Source organism: Camelus dromedarius, chromosome 14 (genome assembly GCF_036321535.1).
Source record: "Camelus dromedarius isolate mCamDro1 chromosome 14, mCamDro1.pat, whole genome shotgun sequence".
In the NCBI taxonomy this organism is placed as follows: Eukaryota; Metazoa; Chordata; class Mammalia; order Artiodactyla; family Camelidae; genus Camelus; species Camelus dromedarius.
The window spans coordinates 50,860,499-50,877,451 of record NC_087449.1 but is presented as its reverse complement, the minus strand read 5'-3'; the positions used below and the strand labels follow the sequence as shown (position 1 = coordinate 50,877,451).

The 16,953-nt window shown below is 53.1% G+C and overlaps 2 protein-coding genes across 5 annotated transcripts in view; one reads left to right on the top strand and one right to left on the bottom strand.

Annotated features, from left to right (window-relative positions):
• The window catches only part of MECR (mitochondrial trans-2-enoyl-CoA reductase), a 28,602-nt gene extending 28,297 nt beyond the window's left edge, over positions 1–305 (bottom strand). Inside the window, exon 1 of the mRNA XM_010981683.3 lies at positions 87–305. Within this exon, the coding sequence (XP_010979985.2) occupies positions 87–262 (176 nt within the window). The 5' untranslated portion in view covers positions 263–305. The remainder of the gene's footprint in view (positions 1–86) is intronic.
• A 5,421-nt stretch (positions 306–5,726) lies between these two features.
• PTPRU (protein tyrosine phosphatase receptor type U) overlaps positions 5,727–16,953 on the top strand; it is a 78,623-nt gene continuing 67,396 nt past the window's right edge. For all 4 annotated transcript variants that reach the window (XM_031464542.2, XM_031464541.2, XM_031464540.2 and 1 more), the window contains exon 1: positions 5,727–5,820. In XM_031464542.2, the coding sequence (XP_031320402.1) occupies positions 5,748–5,820 (73 nt within the window). In that variant the 5' untranslated portion in view covers positions 5,727–5,747. The remainder of the gene's footprint in view (positions 5,821–16,953) is intronic.

Below are 16,953 nucleotides of genomic sequence, written 5' to 3'. Positions count from 1 at the left end.
CTTTCCAGTCCCCCTTCGCCACAGCCTGTCTTAAAAACCCTTCAGGAACCCTAGTCCCCCTGCCCCATTTCGGCGCCGTGTCTTACTCGACGACCTTGGCTGGGTCCCCGTGATGCCCATAGACCAGCGCCCGGACCCGGGAGGGCTCGGCAGATGCGGAGAAGAATGCGGCGGCAGGCCCGCAGTGCCGGGAAGCTAGAAGCAGCACCCGCCTCAACTGGGCCGGGGTTGGCGCCCCAGAGAGCGCGCTGCAGACCCACATGCTCCCTCCAGTCAACTCAGAATCGGTCGCTCCGGGTACGTCATCTTCCAGCGACCGCTCGCCTGAGCCCCGCCTCTCGCCCCGCCCCACGGCTTGACCACGCCCTCATCCTTTAAAAGAGCCGTCCCCTTCCTTCGTGACCCGCGGGGTGGCGCTTGGTGACACTGCCGAGGGAGCGAAAGAGGGATGTAAGGGAGTCGCGGAGATTCTGAGCCTGCCCGAGTTGAACTCCTAACAAGGACCGTCTGAGACTGCCTTAAAGCTGTGTCTACAGCCTGCGATTTGGTGTTTGATTTTGGGGAAGACATTTCCCCTCTCTTTACCTCAGTTTCTCCTCCTCACCGTTTGAGCGCTCACTGTGTCAGGCCCTTTAAGGCATTATCTCATTTCATCTCCGCTGCCTTCTAACAGAATAGGGTGGCAAAGATTACTCCCTACACGAAGGAGGGTAGATGTAAGCCAATGTGGAGGCAAGAGTACTGGGTTTGGGGTTTTAGAAGATTAAGGTTCAAATCCTAGATCTGCCACTTCTTAGCTTGTCCACCTCGGGCAAGTGACAGAAACCGTGAGTCAGCTTTGTCCTCGGTAGGATAGGGCTAATAGACCTCCTTCAAGATTATTGTAAGGATTGGATAAAACGATGGAATAATGTTGTCGTGGACAGGATAGCACACTGTAAAATGCTAAGTGTGCTCAGATATAAGGGAGTGATCACAAGGAGGGCGCCCTCTCAAAATGCTCACAGGGTAGTAAGGGATTGAATGGGACAATGGAAGTGCTTTATAAAAAGATATAGCCAGAAAATTTGCTACATCATATTTTTAGTGGAAGGAAGATATGAGCAGAACTAAAACCCCAGCTGCACATTAGGGCATGACAGAGGACACTGCTGGAGTCTGAAGAAGACAGTGTTCTGGGATGGGGGTGAGGGTGGGAGCTCATGGAGGGGGTGCTGTTGGAGCCAGTCCTGTGACTCAAAATCTTTAATATGCGTAAAAACCATCTGAGATCTCATCTCAGACCTCCTGAATTAGAATCTTGGGGAGGGGTCCAGGAATCTACATTTATTGTAAGATCTCAAGAATATTCTGATGTAGGTGGCCTGGGAAACAAACATTGAGAAATACTGAACCTTTGTGCTTTGAAGGATAAGGAAGAATTTCATTGGATTTTATTGACCCAAAACTTGCCCACTTAGAGCCTTTCCTCTGAAGAAGAAAAGAAAGTATTGTGAAGAAAGGTGCAGGTACTGGCAAACCTGGCTTTGAGTTCTGGCTCTGCCACTGTCCAGCCATTTGATTTTGGACAGGTCACCTGACCTCTCTGTGTCTCCAATTCCTATTCTTAAAATGAAGGAAATAATAGTATCTGATTCAAGGCTGTTTTAAGATATTATTCATATGAAGCATTTAGCACAATGTTTGGCACATGAAAGTATTTGGTAAATGTTAGTTGGGGTTATTGTAAAGATTAAATGAGAAATATCACATGTAAAACACCCAGACTGGCTCATAGTACATGCTCAAAAAGTGTTTGCATTTATTTTTATTACTAGAGAAAGTTGGCGTCCCATGGTGGGGAAAAGACTTGGTCACACACACACACACACACACACCCAGTCTTGCCTACCTTCTATTTTCATAGTGATACACAGTCCTACTTCTGTTGGAAGACTCCCTAGGTGACACTGAGCTATTGATATTATCTTCTCTACTGAGTAGTTTCCTCTGAATTCCCTGGACAGCTCATCCAGGAAGCCTGGAGAATTATCCAGCAGGCCTTCCTCCATGGGACTGGACTTAGTCCCCAGTCCATCCTGACAGCGCTCATTTTTGGTCCAGGGCATCAGCTCTTATTTGAACTGTGTCAACAGCCCTCTTCTAACTGAGACCCCCTTCTTCTCTCTCCCTCCCCAAGTCCTTTTTCTCAGGCTTCCAGAATGATTTTTTTTCCCCAACAAGAAGACCAGATTTTGTCTTTCCCGTGCGTAAAGTCTTTCCGTGACTTCCCATACTCAGGGAGAACCAGAAGCTACTGTTCTTTGTAGAACACCGTGAACTATTGATATATTAAACCTGTAAACAAAACAAAACTATGATTCTGTGCTAATTCTATCATTCTCTCACACTGTGACACATTCTAATGTCTTCAGGAAAATGTATGGAGGAAAAACAGTTTAAAACAACAACAAAATTTCTACTCATTGTAATTAATCTAACTTCTTGCAAATTAGAAAAATATGACTGTGGTTTTAATTCAACAGCAGGACCTTGAGGAATACCTGGGTTCCCTCAGAGGTACAGTTTGAGAACCACTGATTGACCACGGGTCCAGTTGTCCCAGCCTTGCATTCAAGACCATTTTCACTCTGACTTCCATGTTGTCTTTATCACCTATTGTTGGACTGTGCACAGCCTATGATCCAACCATGCCTGATACCCACCTTTCCCAGTACTTTGATGTCTCATGCCTTTATTAAGGCTGCTCCTTCTGCCTGAAATGCTCTCCCCTCCCTTGCCTATCCAGGAAGATCCAGGTTCAGACATTACTTCTTTAATGTTGTTTCCCAACAACCCAGGCTGCCTTTGTGTTTTCTTTGGACTGGTGTTATGGCCTTTAGAACATAGTCTTTTATTTATTTATGTGCCCATTTCCCCCTCCAGGCAAGAGTGGGGCCATGTTTAGTGCATCTCCATGACACCAGCACCCAATATGGGGCCTGGCACAGTAGGTATCATGAATATTCCATGAGTTGAAAGTAACTGAGTTTCCCCATGGCCTGGCCCTATCTGTAGTGTCACCTTCTTTTCCCTAGATTTGGGCCAGCCACTCCAGGCCGGACTGTCCTTTCCCCTTCTCTCTTCTTTCAAGGATTGTAGGAGTTTGTGGTCAAGTGGACCAGAATGTTCTCTTTTCATCTGTCCACCTGTTGCTTGTGCTCTTTTCCCCCTCCATCACAGTCTGTGTCCTGTAATCTTCCCCTGCACAAAGAGCAGAGGGGTGTACAATCAGTCTGGTCTAGGTCTGCGCCCTGGGCCCACCATTTACTAGCTGTGTGACCTTGGACAAGAGCCTTATGCTCTGAGCCTCAGTTTCCACATCCCCCAAAATGGGACCAATGGTAAACTCTTGCCATGAGGCCCCTGCAAGAGTCTTCCACAAATAGCAGCATCCTTGGTGGTTTCTTTTTTTCACAAGATTTTTCTTCTTGAGTTTCCTTTTCTGGGTGGTCCTTTCTGTCTCTTCTCTGCGTATTTGCTATTGCTCTCTCCCTCTAAAATGCAAACTTCGTGAAGGCAAGAACCATGTCTACATTCATTCATTCACCCATTCAATATTTACTGAGTACTGACTGCATACCAGATACCAAGCAGTGGGATATCAGACAGAGTCCTTGCCTTAGAGCTCATGTGCTAGAGGTGCAGACACATAATGAATATGTCATATAGTAGGTACTCTGTTTAAACCTGTGATGACCCCCTCTACCCCCACCGTTTTTCTCCCCGGCTTCTCTAGTATATTACTGTCTCGTATACCAGAGAATTTGCTTTTTTTAGTTGTTTATTGTTCTTGTCTTTCCACTGGAATATAAGCTTCATAAGGGAAGGGGTTTTTGTCTGTTTTGTATCTCCACTTTGGCTTAGAGCAATTATTGAACAAATGAATCAGTATTCAGTGTTTGTTGATTTGTTTCAAATGGAAGACAGATCTCAGCTCCTATTCAGTTCAAGCCAGATGACCTTGTTTCAAATCTTGGCGCTGCCACATATGATGCATCATCTTGGAAAAGTCACTTTCTCTCTGTGTACCTCAGTTTTGTCAACTGTGTAATGGGAATAACAGTGGTGAGGATTAAATGAGTCCATGTGGGTAAAGCACTTAGAAGGTGACTCGCCAGGGACGACTAGTTTCTGATAATTGTACAAGGGCTTATCCTGGGTAGAGGCCCAAATAGACTTACCCCGTGTAGCCAGGGAATAGACTAGAACCAATGAGAGTCAGCAAGGGAGGCAGATTTCACGGCATGAAGAGGAAGAACTTTTTAAAAGCCAGCATTGCACGGAAAAATAGCTGAATCCACCATTACAGTTGGAGACTTCAACACCCCTCTGTCAGAAATGAACAAATTCACCAGGCAGAAAATCAGTAAGGACATGGTTGAACTCTACAACACCATCAATCAACTGAATATAAAGGTTATCTAAAGACTACTTTATACAGCAACAGCAGAATACATGTTCTTCCCAAACTCAAATAGAATATTCACCAAGATAGACCACCTTCTAGGCCATAAACACACCTTAACAAATTTAAAAGAATAGAACTCCTACAATGATTGCTCTCAGACCAAAATGGAATTAAACTAGGAATCAATAACAGAAAGAAAGCTGAAAAATTCCAAAATATTTGGAGGTGAAATAACACACTTCTAAGTAACATATGGATCAAAGGAGAAATCTCAAGAAAAATTTCAAAATTTTGAATGAAATGGAAACTAAATGAAGATGAAAACAAAACTTATCAAAATGTGTGGGATGAAGCAAAAACAGTGCTTAGAGGGAAATTTATAGCACTAAATGCATATATGAGAAAAAAAGAAAGATCTAAAATCAACCATCTAAACTTCTGCCTTAGGAAACTAGAAAAAGAAGAACAAATTAAACCCAAAGAAAGCAAAAATAATAAAAACTAAAGCTGGAATCAGTGAAATGGAAAATAGGAAATCAATAGAGAAAAATCAACCACACCAAAAGCTGGTTCTTTGCAAAGATCAATAAATCGATGAGTGTCTAGCCAGACTAAGAAAGGAAGAGCGAGGACGCCAGTTACTAACATCAGAAATGAAAAGGAGGACATCACTACAGATCCGATGGATATTTCAAGGATGATAAAGGAATACTATGAACAATTCTAAAAGCTAGCATTTCCAAAGACCCAACCACCCACTCTTGACAGGGCCCTGTCCTTGGAGGGTATGGTATGGATGCAATTTGAAGGGACCTAGGTAGAGAGGTTTCAAGCATTGGATGGAACAGGGAGGCGGGGTGTCCCTGGGTCTCTGTCCCAGAGAGCTTCGTGGGAACTAGGTGTGGGCAGTGAGCAGAGACGTGGGCCTGCTTACCAAGAATGACAGTGCCACATGGGCACAGAGGCTGATGGGCGTCCAGTCCCAGCCCGGGATCTCCAGGTGTGGGGGTGGGGGTGGGGGTGGGGTTCAGGAGTGGGGGAGGGGCACGACAGGGGAGCGAGCAACTAGGCCCGGCAGCGGCGCGCGTGGCTGCCAGCAGGGGGCGCCGCGAGACCGAGGAACGCGCTGCCCGGCCTGACGTCAGCTCCCCGCTTGCTTGGGCTCCCGCTCTGGACTCGGCGCCAGTCCCGCTCCGCGCCGCGCCGCTTCTCTCCGGCTCTGGCTCGCCTCGGGCTCGGCTCGGGCTCCGGCGGCGGCGCCCCCCGCGCCGGGCCCCGGGGCAGGCGGCGGCGCACCATGGCCCGTGCCCAGGCTCTCGTCCTGGCGCTCACCTTCCAGCTCTGCGCGCCCGAGACCGAGACTCCGGCAGGTAAGTGCGCGTCGGTCGGACCCAGCTTGCCCCGTGGAGCCCCCGGGGCCCGTGGCGTAGCTCGGAAGAAAGTGGGAGTGTTGGGTGACCGGGCATTACGAGCCTGCTCCCTGTATGTCTGAGTGTTGGATGTACGATCGTATGTTCAGGGTGTTGTGTGCCTGCGAATGTTGTGTGTCCGTGAGTTATGTGTGCAAGGAAAGGTTCTGTGTGTGTTGTGTCCACGAGTATGTTGGGGTGAATGTTGTATGCATCGAGGCAGGGGGTGTGCGCCGAGTGTCTTGTGTGCCTGCCAGTGTGTAGTGTATTTGAGGTCAAGTGGGTTTGTGTGTCTGTTGTATGTGCATCTGAGTTCGGTTGTGTGGCAGGAGTTGTATCGGCTGATGTGTTGCATTTGTTGGCATTTTGTGTGCCCTAGCCCGGAGTGCTGCTTGTTGTGTGCACGAGAAGGGGTTGCGTGTTTGTGTTCTGCGTGTGGCCAGGGGTGCTCTGTGGATTCTGACCGCGCGTGGAGCGGGGAACGCGTGTGCAGTGTGTGTGCTTGTGGGAGCCGTGTATGTGTGTGAAGGCGTGGGAACGGGTCCGGAACGTGTGTGTCCGTGTGCCGTGTGCGCGATGTGTACGTGTGGGAGTGTCTGGGGTTGGTGGTGTGCGCCTCCGGGGGCTGCGTGGGTCCGAGTGAATGCCAAGTGTGCCGGGAATGCGTGTGTAGGAGCGTGTCTGGAGCGGATGTGAGTGTGTCCGTGCGTACTGGCTGCGTGTCCAGGAATGTTGCGAGTGTGGTGCGCTCCTGGGCCGTGGCTGAGTGTGTGTCCCGGGCCCGGAGCCACCCAAGGGGGCGGTGGCAGGATGTGTGTGTGTGTGTATATATATGTGTGTGTCCCATGGGTGTGCGTGTGTGGCGCGCGGGCCCGGAACAAGTTGTCGCGGCGGCGCCCCCTCCCCTCCCCTCCCCTCCCGGGTCGGGCCCGGCCTGAGGCTCCAGAGGGAGGGATGGGGGCCCGGCGGCCGCCGACTCCGACATGTCGGGCTGTTTGTTGTTTCGCAAGTTCAGCGCGGCGCTGGCGGGCGGCGGATCCGAGGCGGCGCCGGGGCTGCGGGGCGCCCGGGCCGGTGGCGGGGAGGGCCAGGCGCGGGAGGCGGACGCGAGGGGCCGCGGGGCGGGAGGGGCCGGGCCTCGGGGCGCTCCTGCGGGGGCCGGGCCGCGGCCGCACCGGGGGCGGCCGGGCGGGGGCTGAGTCCGGGCGGGGCTGCGACGTCCGCGCCCGGGGCCCGGCCTGGCTCTGGGCCGCGGGACGGCGCCCCCTCCCGTTGCGCTCGGGAGGCGCCGAGGACGCCACGGTCTCCCGGGACACTCCCTCCATCGACTCCGCAACTTTGTGCGGCCTCCTGGTCGGCCGGGACGGCCGTATGTGTGCGAGCGTGTACGTGTGTGAGCGTGTGTTTAAGTGCTTCTGTCTGCTGGGTGACCGCGCTGTCTCTGGGTGTGTTTTGGAGTCTGGCGCCTTTTGGTGTGTGTGTGTGTGTGTGTCTGTGTAGTTGTACGTGTGATCGCGTTTCTGAACATGTATATTCAGAACTGTGTCTGTATATCCGTGTGTGCTGTGTACTGTGTGTTGGCTGTGTGTGTGTCGGCTATGTGTGTGTCGGTGTGTCTGTCCACCCCCTCCCCCTACCCCCCCGGCCAAGCCTCCATCCCTCTGAGGCCTGGGATCCCGGTCTGTGTCCCTCTCCAACGGAGTTGCACCCGACGCCTGCCTTGGGGCTGGGGTGGTTGGTCTCCTCCCGGGCAGCCTCAGCCTTGCACCCCCACCGGTTGGGCGGCTGCAGCCTGGTACCTGGAGCGCCGAGTAACGGGGAGACGCCCCGGGAGTAACGGAGAGATGCCCCGGACCAGTATCCGAGCCTAGTCACACGCAGGGTCACTTCGGGCCGCCGGCCTCCAAGAACTGGCTTCCGAGAACTGCCCTCCGGGGTCGTGTTCGCTGCCCTCACCGCCCCTTGCCGGCCTCTCTCGGGCGGAGCTCCGCCGGCAGCTGTGGCTGCTCCTTCCACTGACTCTGAACTGGGGCTGGCCCTGGGGCCATCACGCACAGCTTTAGTTTTGACCCCTTGGTGCCTGAGAGGACCCCCAAAGCGACCGACCTCCCTCCTTATCCTTCCCCAGCCCCTCCTCCTGTTCCTCAGCAACTTTGCCCCCTCCCCCACCCTGAGATCAAACTGAGGGGTACTACATGCTCCCCCATCCCTATCACCATCGCCTTGATCCCGGGAACCTCAAGTGCCCCAGCTTCTGCCAACAGGGGGGAGTGTCAAGACCTGAGATTTGGGAGTGAGACCTTTAGCAAGTTGCTTCCACTCTCGGGGTCTCAGTTTCCCATCTGTTCCATGGGCTTCATAATAAAGGTGTATGGTACTTGGTAGATTGTAAAGTAAGGTTCTATCTGTGAGTGCCAGGGAACAAAAGACGGTTTTGAGGACTGCTACAGAGCCCCGGTGGCTGTGATTTGAAGCCAGGGGGACCTGGGTTCAAGTCTGCTTCCATCACTCGCTGTCCTTGTGACCTTGGGCAAGTTGCTTCACTTCTATGGCTCCTGGCACCTGTAGCTATTACTGTTAGAGCCTAGTTCAGAAGCCCTTAGTAGAAGGGGGTGTGATCTCTCCTTGCCCCCAAGCTGATAGAGTCAGCCCAGCTCCCTGAATACATCCTGAGTCCCCCTCCTCCAAAGGGTGGGTGGTGATGTGTCTGAGCCGTGCAAATCTGGCAGTAATTTATTCCGCTGTGTTCTAGCTCATTTTGTCCTTTTGGTTGCTGGAGTTGTGGACAGCAGGAATGAGGGAGAGGCTGCCCAGTGGTTTCAGGTTGGGCAATAAAGGCTTGTCTGGGCAGCTGGCCCTTCTCCCTGGGGGTGGGGGAAGGACTCAGCAGGAAGACATGAGAGTGGCCAGAGTTGGGGGTGCTGAGCTCCTGGGCGGCCTCCTGCCCAGCTCTGGTGTCAGGGAAAATCCAGGGTGGATACTCTGCTTGCTCCAGGCATGCCGCCATCCTTCCACACTTTCGTCAGCTAAGCTAGGTCAGGGAGTGGGGTGGCTTTTCACGCATGGCTGAGAAGCTAGAGTTGCTGGGGATGCCTTGTGCCCTCCCCCCTTCTTCAGCCCCTCTTCCCTCCTCCAAGCTGCTCCTCTCTCTGCATTCTGATGCATCCTGCCCTTATACCCTCTCAGGAGCTCTCTCATCTATCCCCTTCTCTCCATCCCGTCATCTTTCACATGCAGGAAGGCTCCAGCCTCTTTCCTCCATCCATCCCTCTGTGGTGCCAGGGATCTTCCCAAAACATGTTTGAAACCCCAGTTTGAAACCCTTTTAAGGCTCCCAATTGCTCCCCACTGCCTCCAGGGTTAAGTCCCTCCCCCTCAGCCCTCTAGCCCTTGCCTGCCTGTCCAGCCCCATCTGGTTTTGTGCCACTTGTCCCTTGCATCTTATGCTCTGGCCAGTCTAACCCACTTACCAATACTCTCTAAATGCCCACTGCCTGCCGTCTCTTCTCTGGGCCTTTGCACAAGCTGTGTTTTCTCCCTAGAACTCTCTAACTCCACCTTTTTGGCGGGTGATCCCCTGCTCCTCCTTCAGGTTTCAGCTAGACAGCTTAGACATCGTCTCCTCTGTGAAGCCTTCCTTGTTTACTTCCTCTTCTAGCCCAAGAAGGGAGGGTGAGCATTGATTGGATTTTCCCATAGCACTGTAATTATTGTAATTACAGTTTATTGGTCCTTTTTCCCTTACAGACCGTGAGCTCTGTGGAGGTGGGGACTAGGTATTTAGTTCATGTCTGGATCCTTAGTGCCAGGTACGAGGCCTGGCCCACTCCTGCTGCATAAATACGTCCCGCGTGAAAGAATGAGTGATGTCCAGTGGGTCAAGTTCTGAGCTGGAGATGCCAGATGGGGGCGCACTGACTCCACTGAAAGTAGAGATTAAAGAACTAGGTTTCCCTCCAGGAATCTGGAAAATTCTGCTGGGGGATGGTGTTGTCTGTGAAAAGGCCACGCAGAGTGTCATCTGGGAGCCGTGAGCTGGGGAGGTCAACTCTCTGGCCGAGACTGAAGGGAGCAGGTCTCTCTGCCTGCTGGCCCCTCCCCCCAGCCACTGTCTTCCAATCAACCCCCCTTCTCCACTCCCCCTGCCCTTGCACCCCAGCTGCTGGCAGGGCCTCTCTGGCCCCTGGTCTCAGCCCTTTGTGCTGGAGGCTCGGCAGTTGGTGAGAGGCATCGAGTCCCAACCGTCAGTCTGAGCGTCGGGAGAAGTGGGGAGGGCCCTGCAGCAGAAGAATGGACTCTCCCTCAGCCCTCTGCCCCACATCCTGGGATGGGCAGGTGGGGTCACAGCCTCTGTCCTGGTCTCCTGTGAGCCCAGGAAGGGAGATGAGCTGCTCCCTGTGGTGACCCCTGCAGGCGGGGTTGGGGGAGGCTGGCTGAGGTGTGCGCAGGTGTGATCCTGACATCTGGGCTGTCAGAGTGGAGTTTGTGAATGTGTATTGTTGTGAGTGTATGATTGTAGCCTGGGGCCCAGGACATATGGGTGGCTTCTCAGGGCATGTAGCTGTCTGGTTACCCTGTGTGGAAAGATCTGAGTGCAGAGTAGGGAGGTGAGCAGCTGCTTTGATCCCTAAGGAGCCTGATGCTGGGGTGTCTGGGTATCAAACTTTCAAATTCCTGGAGTGGGTGGTGTCTCAGGATCTGGGTGTGGGTGTCCCAGTACCAGGATGTGGGAGGATCAGGATGCACCAACATAAGAATATCCCAGTGTCTCTGGATCTGGAGGTGGGTGTATCCAGTTGTCTGGGAGTCCTCAGGGTAATGGGTGTTCAAGCGCGGAAGTGTGCCTGTGTCGTGCCCAGATGTGTGGCTGTCCAGGTGCCTCTGTGCCTGGCTGTGGGGCACCTGTGTATCCAGCGATGGGGTACCCAGGTGTTTGTGAGTTTGGCTGTGGGGTGCCCTGTAGGTTTGGGTTTCTGTGTCTCTAGGAAAGGGGTGTGTATGTTTGGGTAGGGAGTGTCCTGGTGACTGTGCCCAACTGTGGACCAGGGATTGGTGCTGTGCCAGCTCAGCCTGTGACACCGCCTGCCCTGGGGCTTGCCTCCTGATCTCCCTTCAGACCCCAATGCCAGGACCCTCTGGAGGAGGCCCCAGTGATTCTGTTTCTCTGTGGTTCGTCACTCTAAAGCTGTGTTATCCAACAGACTTTGTAAAATGATGGAAATGTTCTCTTCCTGCTCTTTCTAATATGGTGGCTGTTTACGCACATGTGGCTAACAGATTTAAATTAGTTAAAATTCACTAAGATAAAAATTTAGTCCCTCAGTCTCACCAGCCAGATTTCGAGTTCTCAAGAGTTGCATGTTGCTAGTGACTCTCATGCTGGTCAGTCAGTGCAAGTGGAGAGCGTTTCCATCGTGGCGAACGATTCTGTGGACCATGCTGGTCTACAAGTGTACCTTTAGTGCGGCTGGACACCATGGGGAGTGGATGGGCCGGCACTCAGTGGCCACTGAAGAAGGTTTTGCTGAATCTATGGCCCCTTCTCTCCAGCCCCATCGTTTCTTGCTTGGACTGTTCAGTAGCCCCCTCCTTGGTCTCCGTTTTGCCATCAGCCGTCCAATGCTTCTTGTACCCCGTGATCTGAGTGACCTCTCTCAGGCAGACACAGAACGCTGCCACTCACTTGCCCTAAGCTCAAGGCTTATCAGCACCTGGGGGATAAAACACAAACCTAACGTGGCAGACAAGGCCCTGCGTGGCCCCGCCCCCGCATTCCCTGACAGCTTCATGTTTATGCCTCCTCCCCTGAGCCCACTCCTCCCTGTCCGCCTTATGATCCAGCCTCACCTGACCAGTGCTGATCCCAGAACCTGCTGGGCCCTTTCACACCTCTCTACCTTTGCACGTGCTGTACCTTCAGCCGAGAACATCCCTCCCACCCTTCTCACTTCCCGGATGCCTGCCTACTTGTTCAGCCTTCAGTCTAACTCCAGTGTCACTTCCCCAGGGAAGCCTTCCCAGACTCCTCCTAGCACAGTTGATCAGGTCTCTCCCATGATGCACGTGGGTCAGTGAGCTACAGTGTTTTCTGTCTCCTTCCCCACTGGGCTGGGGGAAGGGCTGGGCTGGGTCTTTGTCATCTCCTGTCCCCAGGGCCTTGTGCATGGCATGTGCCCACTCAGTGCTTGCACTGATGTGAACCTCTGGGTACACAGGGAAGGCGCTGGGGTTCTGGAGGGCAATCATACTTGGGGGCTGGTATTCCCCCTTGGCTGGCCCTGGGCAGGGCTCTCATTGCCTGAAGAGTGACAGGGGAGGACCTCTGGGGTGGAGAACTCAGAAGACAACTGTTATTGGATGACTCAGGAGGTCCTGAGCAGATTCCCAGGGTACAGACCCCAGGACTTGGTGGTGAATCAGAAGGGATGAGGAAATTGGGGGCTTAGAGGGGTAGAGGGGTCCCTGAGGCTTTGGAGTTGAGTATAGTAATGGGGGAAGGATTGGGATGGGGAAATTGGGAAGGGGTGTTGCTGGATATATTTGACGGGCAAGATCACAGCCAGGGTGGAGTTTCAGCTGGGGGTTGGGGGACAGTGGGGGCAGGGGAGATAGCTGTCAATGAAGATATATCTGGGGGATGGGGACAGCTGAGAATGAGGGGACAGGTGGTGTTGGGGGAGCAACTGAGGGTTGGGGGACAGATGAGGGATGGCTAGAAGGGGGATATGGGACAGCTGGGGGGCAAGAGGTGACAACTGGGAGGTGTCAGAAACCTATCTGGACAGGACAGGTGGGCCTCTGCTGACAGAGTGGGAAATACATTGCTCAGGATGTGTGTACATGTGTATGTGTTTCCATGTGTGTATGTGTACAGCCTTGTGGTTGCGCATATGTGTAAACATGTGTTTGTACCTAGAGTGTGGTGGTTAACAGCGTGGGCTTGGGGGCCACACCATGTGGGTTCTAATCCTGGCTCTGCTGCTGTTAGCCATGTAACCCTTGGGCAAGTTACTTGACCTCTCTGGGCCTTTAGTGTTCTCACCTGTGAGATGGGGATAATAATGGAACACATGCATGGGGTTGCCATGAGGGTATCTTTTATGTACATACGTTTGTAGTTTAGAACAGGTTCTGGCATGTAGCAAGCACTGTATGTGCTAAGCTATTATTAAGTGTGTTTGTGTGTGTGCAGCATCCTATGGGCTCAGAAAAGTTTGTTCTAGGCTTCTGATGAAATCCAGGCCTGGGAGGGGCGGTGGTGGTGGGGAGTGCTGGAGTGACTATCCAGGTTCACTGGGTCTGGCTCGCCTCTCACACCCTCCCCTGGTTCATCCCACTTCCCACCCACCCTGTGCCAAGGCCTAATTCAATAGGTCCCTCTCTCTGTCTCTCTCCGGTCCTGCCCTGCCCTGCCCTGCCCTGGGCTGGGGGCCAGGGGATGTGCTTTAATTGTCCAAAAGCTTTTCAGCAGAATCTGAATTCATTGTTCTCCTGCCAGCACGCTGGGGCCCTGCTCAGATATAAATACCTGGACAATGTGCTCAGTCCTGGCTGCTTTCCCCATGGACGGCAGTGGCTTCATCCTGTGCCCTTGGAGAGTCACTGGGGTGGAAGATGCGGGGGGTGGGAGATGGGATGAGGGGAAGCCCATAGGGCAGATGAGGCCTCAGCCCTCAGCCCTTGGGCTAGCCAGCCCAGCCTGACAGAGCTGTAGGTGCAAGGGTTTCTGGGGGGCTGGGCTCCCCTACTGTCCAGTGCATCACAGGGAGGCACATGCCACCTCTTTGCCTCACACTAAGAACTGCTCTGCATCACGTCTCCAGATTGTCCTGGGTGTGTACTGTCTGGGATTTTCGGACCCATCAACTCAGGACTGGGCCACTGCATTGCATCCATGCACTGCATGGCATCTCAGCTCTACACCGCATGATTGCTCTGGGATTACGCGTTGCACTGGCTGTGTGGACCCTCCTGCATGTCTGTGTGAGTCTACTGGATGTCACTGTTGCATTGGGCTTGTGGACTCTCCTGAGATTGGGCGTAGATCCTGGCAATGTACCACTGCAGTGTGCCAACAGATGGCGCTACCACGATGCTGCACCTGCGTCACATGGCCTCTCTGTACTGCACTGCATTGTTGCAGTGGGCATCTGCACTGCATCGGGTCTGGCTGGGCACAGCCTGTCTAAATTCCATTGTGGCACTGTACCAAGACTGTCCGCCTTTGCCTGGCATAACACTTCTGTCCCCCTGCTCCACTGCACGGCACTGGAGATGTGCCTTCTCCTGGCCCAGCCCATCACATTGCACCACTGCTGCTGTACCGCTGCCCCTGATGTTATCTTGGCCTTTCCCTGTGTAACCACTGAGCTGGCCTCTGTTCCCAGGTTTCTGTTGGCAGCCCCAGTTGAGCAACGTCTTTGCTGCCAGCGGTCTCACTGCAGTACACCTGTGGCCCCCTCTGCACACTGCCCAAAGAGTCGGTACCTACACGCAGTTTGAGGCTTGGAACTGGCATGGGTTTTTGTAGGCATTACCTTTGAAAGTACCCGGCCTTGCATCTGTGCACTGCACACGACTACCATCCTGGGCCTCCACCCTCCGCTGTACCTGTTCACGGTTGGGTTGTGTGTTCTTTCCTGGATTTCAAGTCCCAGAGCGCTTGCACTGAGTTCCCTGTTCCACATGACATCTTGACTCCATTCCATTCTGGTGCCAATTTCTGCCTCCACCTCCCCCTAACCCCTGCTCTCAAGTCTATACCTGCTCTACTCCTTGGGACCGTGTTAAGCTTGCATTCAGGACTGGGTTTCCACTCCCAGCAGTTCCTCCTGCCCTGTACCATATCCTTCTCTTTCCTGTATCTCGGTACTGTTCTGTCTGCCTCCACAAGACACATCTTTTCAGTGAGATTTCATGAAGCGCCAATGATCTGCCTGGCCCCGTGCTAGTGTCTGGAGAGGGAGAAGAACGAGGAAGGCTTGGACGTCCCACCTTGGCATTCCTCCACACAGCTATCCCGTGGCGCTGAGCGCCAGCCCAGTGTACTGCTAGGTGCTCCCCGGTGCGCCGTGCCTCTGTGTGGCTCTGGGTCGTGCCCACGATGGACGTCACACCTCTCCACTGCATCATGGCCCTGTCTGGTACTGCTGTGTGGTTCCAGGTGTCATACTGGGGTCTGTGCACGCTGTGTGCTCACTCCAGCCCTCTCTCCATGGGACCATTGGGAAGTACAGAGCTTAGAAATGCACGTGTTGTGCACAGCCCTCTGCTTCTCTCCTCTGCACTGCTTTTGTCTAACACAGGGTGTCTGCACTCCAGGGCTCTGTGTACTCTTTGCACACTGTACCTCTACAGAATAGCCCTCTGTTCAGTCCTTTGCCTCTGCATGGAGTCTGGCCCCACCTTATGCTTTCCTCTTATACTACCAACATGGCAGCCCTGCTGTTAACTTTGGGATTTGCTGTGTGTATTGATCTGGGAGATAGGGAGTGGGTCTTGCCTAAGTTTCCCCTGCTGTAGTTGGCTTCCTTCTCTCCTCAGTGGAGATGGAAGGATGTTGGCATCGCTGGGTTCTATGATGGCTCCTGTAGTGGGTACCAGGTCAGTTGTCTCTCGCTGTGGCCTGGCCCTGGGTGATCTTGGCTGTAGCTAAGTTAAACCCTGGGTGATTAGAAGGTGGGCGTATTACTACCAGCCCTGCCCTTGATTAATTGCCCATCAATTATTCGGGGCTCTGGAGGGCAGCTCCAGGGAGCGCCGGCCAAGGTCTGGTTGTGTTGATCTGGGCAAGGGAGCAGTGAAGTGGGCTGAGCCAGGTCTCTGGGCTGGAGTCATGGTCCTTGAGCCTGTGTGGGGTTGGTCAGGATTGGACTAGCTGGGATTATGGGGTCAATAGGTCCAGCCACTGTTGGCATTCTGTTATACACAGGGCTTGGGGATGGGGTTCAAAGACATAAGAGACAGTCTCTGACCTCTAGAAGGGAGGAGGTAGAGTTTATACAGGCTTGAGATAGAGCTGTTGTTGGGATGGAGAACTTGGGAGAGGGCTAGGTTGGACAAGAATGTCCAAGGGGAAGTTTGTGTTGGTTCCAGGGTTGGTTGGAGGTACCTTGATAAGGCGCATGGCTTCAGATGATGAAATAGACCTGTGTTGTCACTGGGGTTGTATCTGGGTTCCCCAAGCCAGGGTTTGGGGTGATTTACCCAGCCCTAAATTTGTAATTTGTTGGGAGAAGTTTTGTTTCTCCTGGGGCCATCCCTGGGGAACTGAATGTTCTATTGACAAACCAAAGGGAACAAAAATCTCATTGCAAACAGACTCTGTTTACCTAGGGTCTTCAGAAAACACTGATGGTGGCTGGCAGCTGTAGTTGGCACAGAACACCATTCCCTGTCTGGTAGGGAGGAAAGGCTGGTGCTCACGTGCCTGGGGTGTTCACGTGCACGCATACACACATGTACACACATGCACAACTCCCTTCTGCATACACTCACCTCCCTCTGTTAGAATTCAACATGCTTATTGCTGAATATGTCCATGTATCTCTGCACATAAATGTACACCTCCACACCCACAACTTCACAGCACAATGCTGGGGAACCCACACTTTGAGACACTCATGCTCACCCTCACATTCCTCTCCCCCATTGTCTCTCTCTCTGCCGTCAAGTTATTCTTACACAAATGGAATCAGAATTCTAGAGGTGGAAAAGCCTTAGAGGGTCACCTATGTCCCCATTCTCATTTCAGAGAGGGCAAGCCACCTGCCCAAGGTCACACAGGGAGTTAGAGGCTCAGCAGGAATTAGATCCAGGCCTCCTGCCTCCCGGTTGAGTACAAGGCAGTACCAGGCTATCACTCACATAGCCATGTGCACATGTGCATGTGTGCACACAGACGTCCACATATGGAAATATACACACGGAGGGGTGGAGACCCTTGCCCTAGGGAGACCCCCTCCCGTATTCTGGCTCCCCCTGTGGAGGTTGCTATGCCCCTTACATCACCCCATCCAGAGCCCAGCCGGATGTGGATAAACCATCATCCTGCCTTCCCAAATTGTGGTTGACGGTTGCTCAGGCAACCGCCTG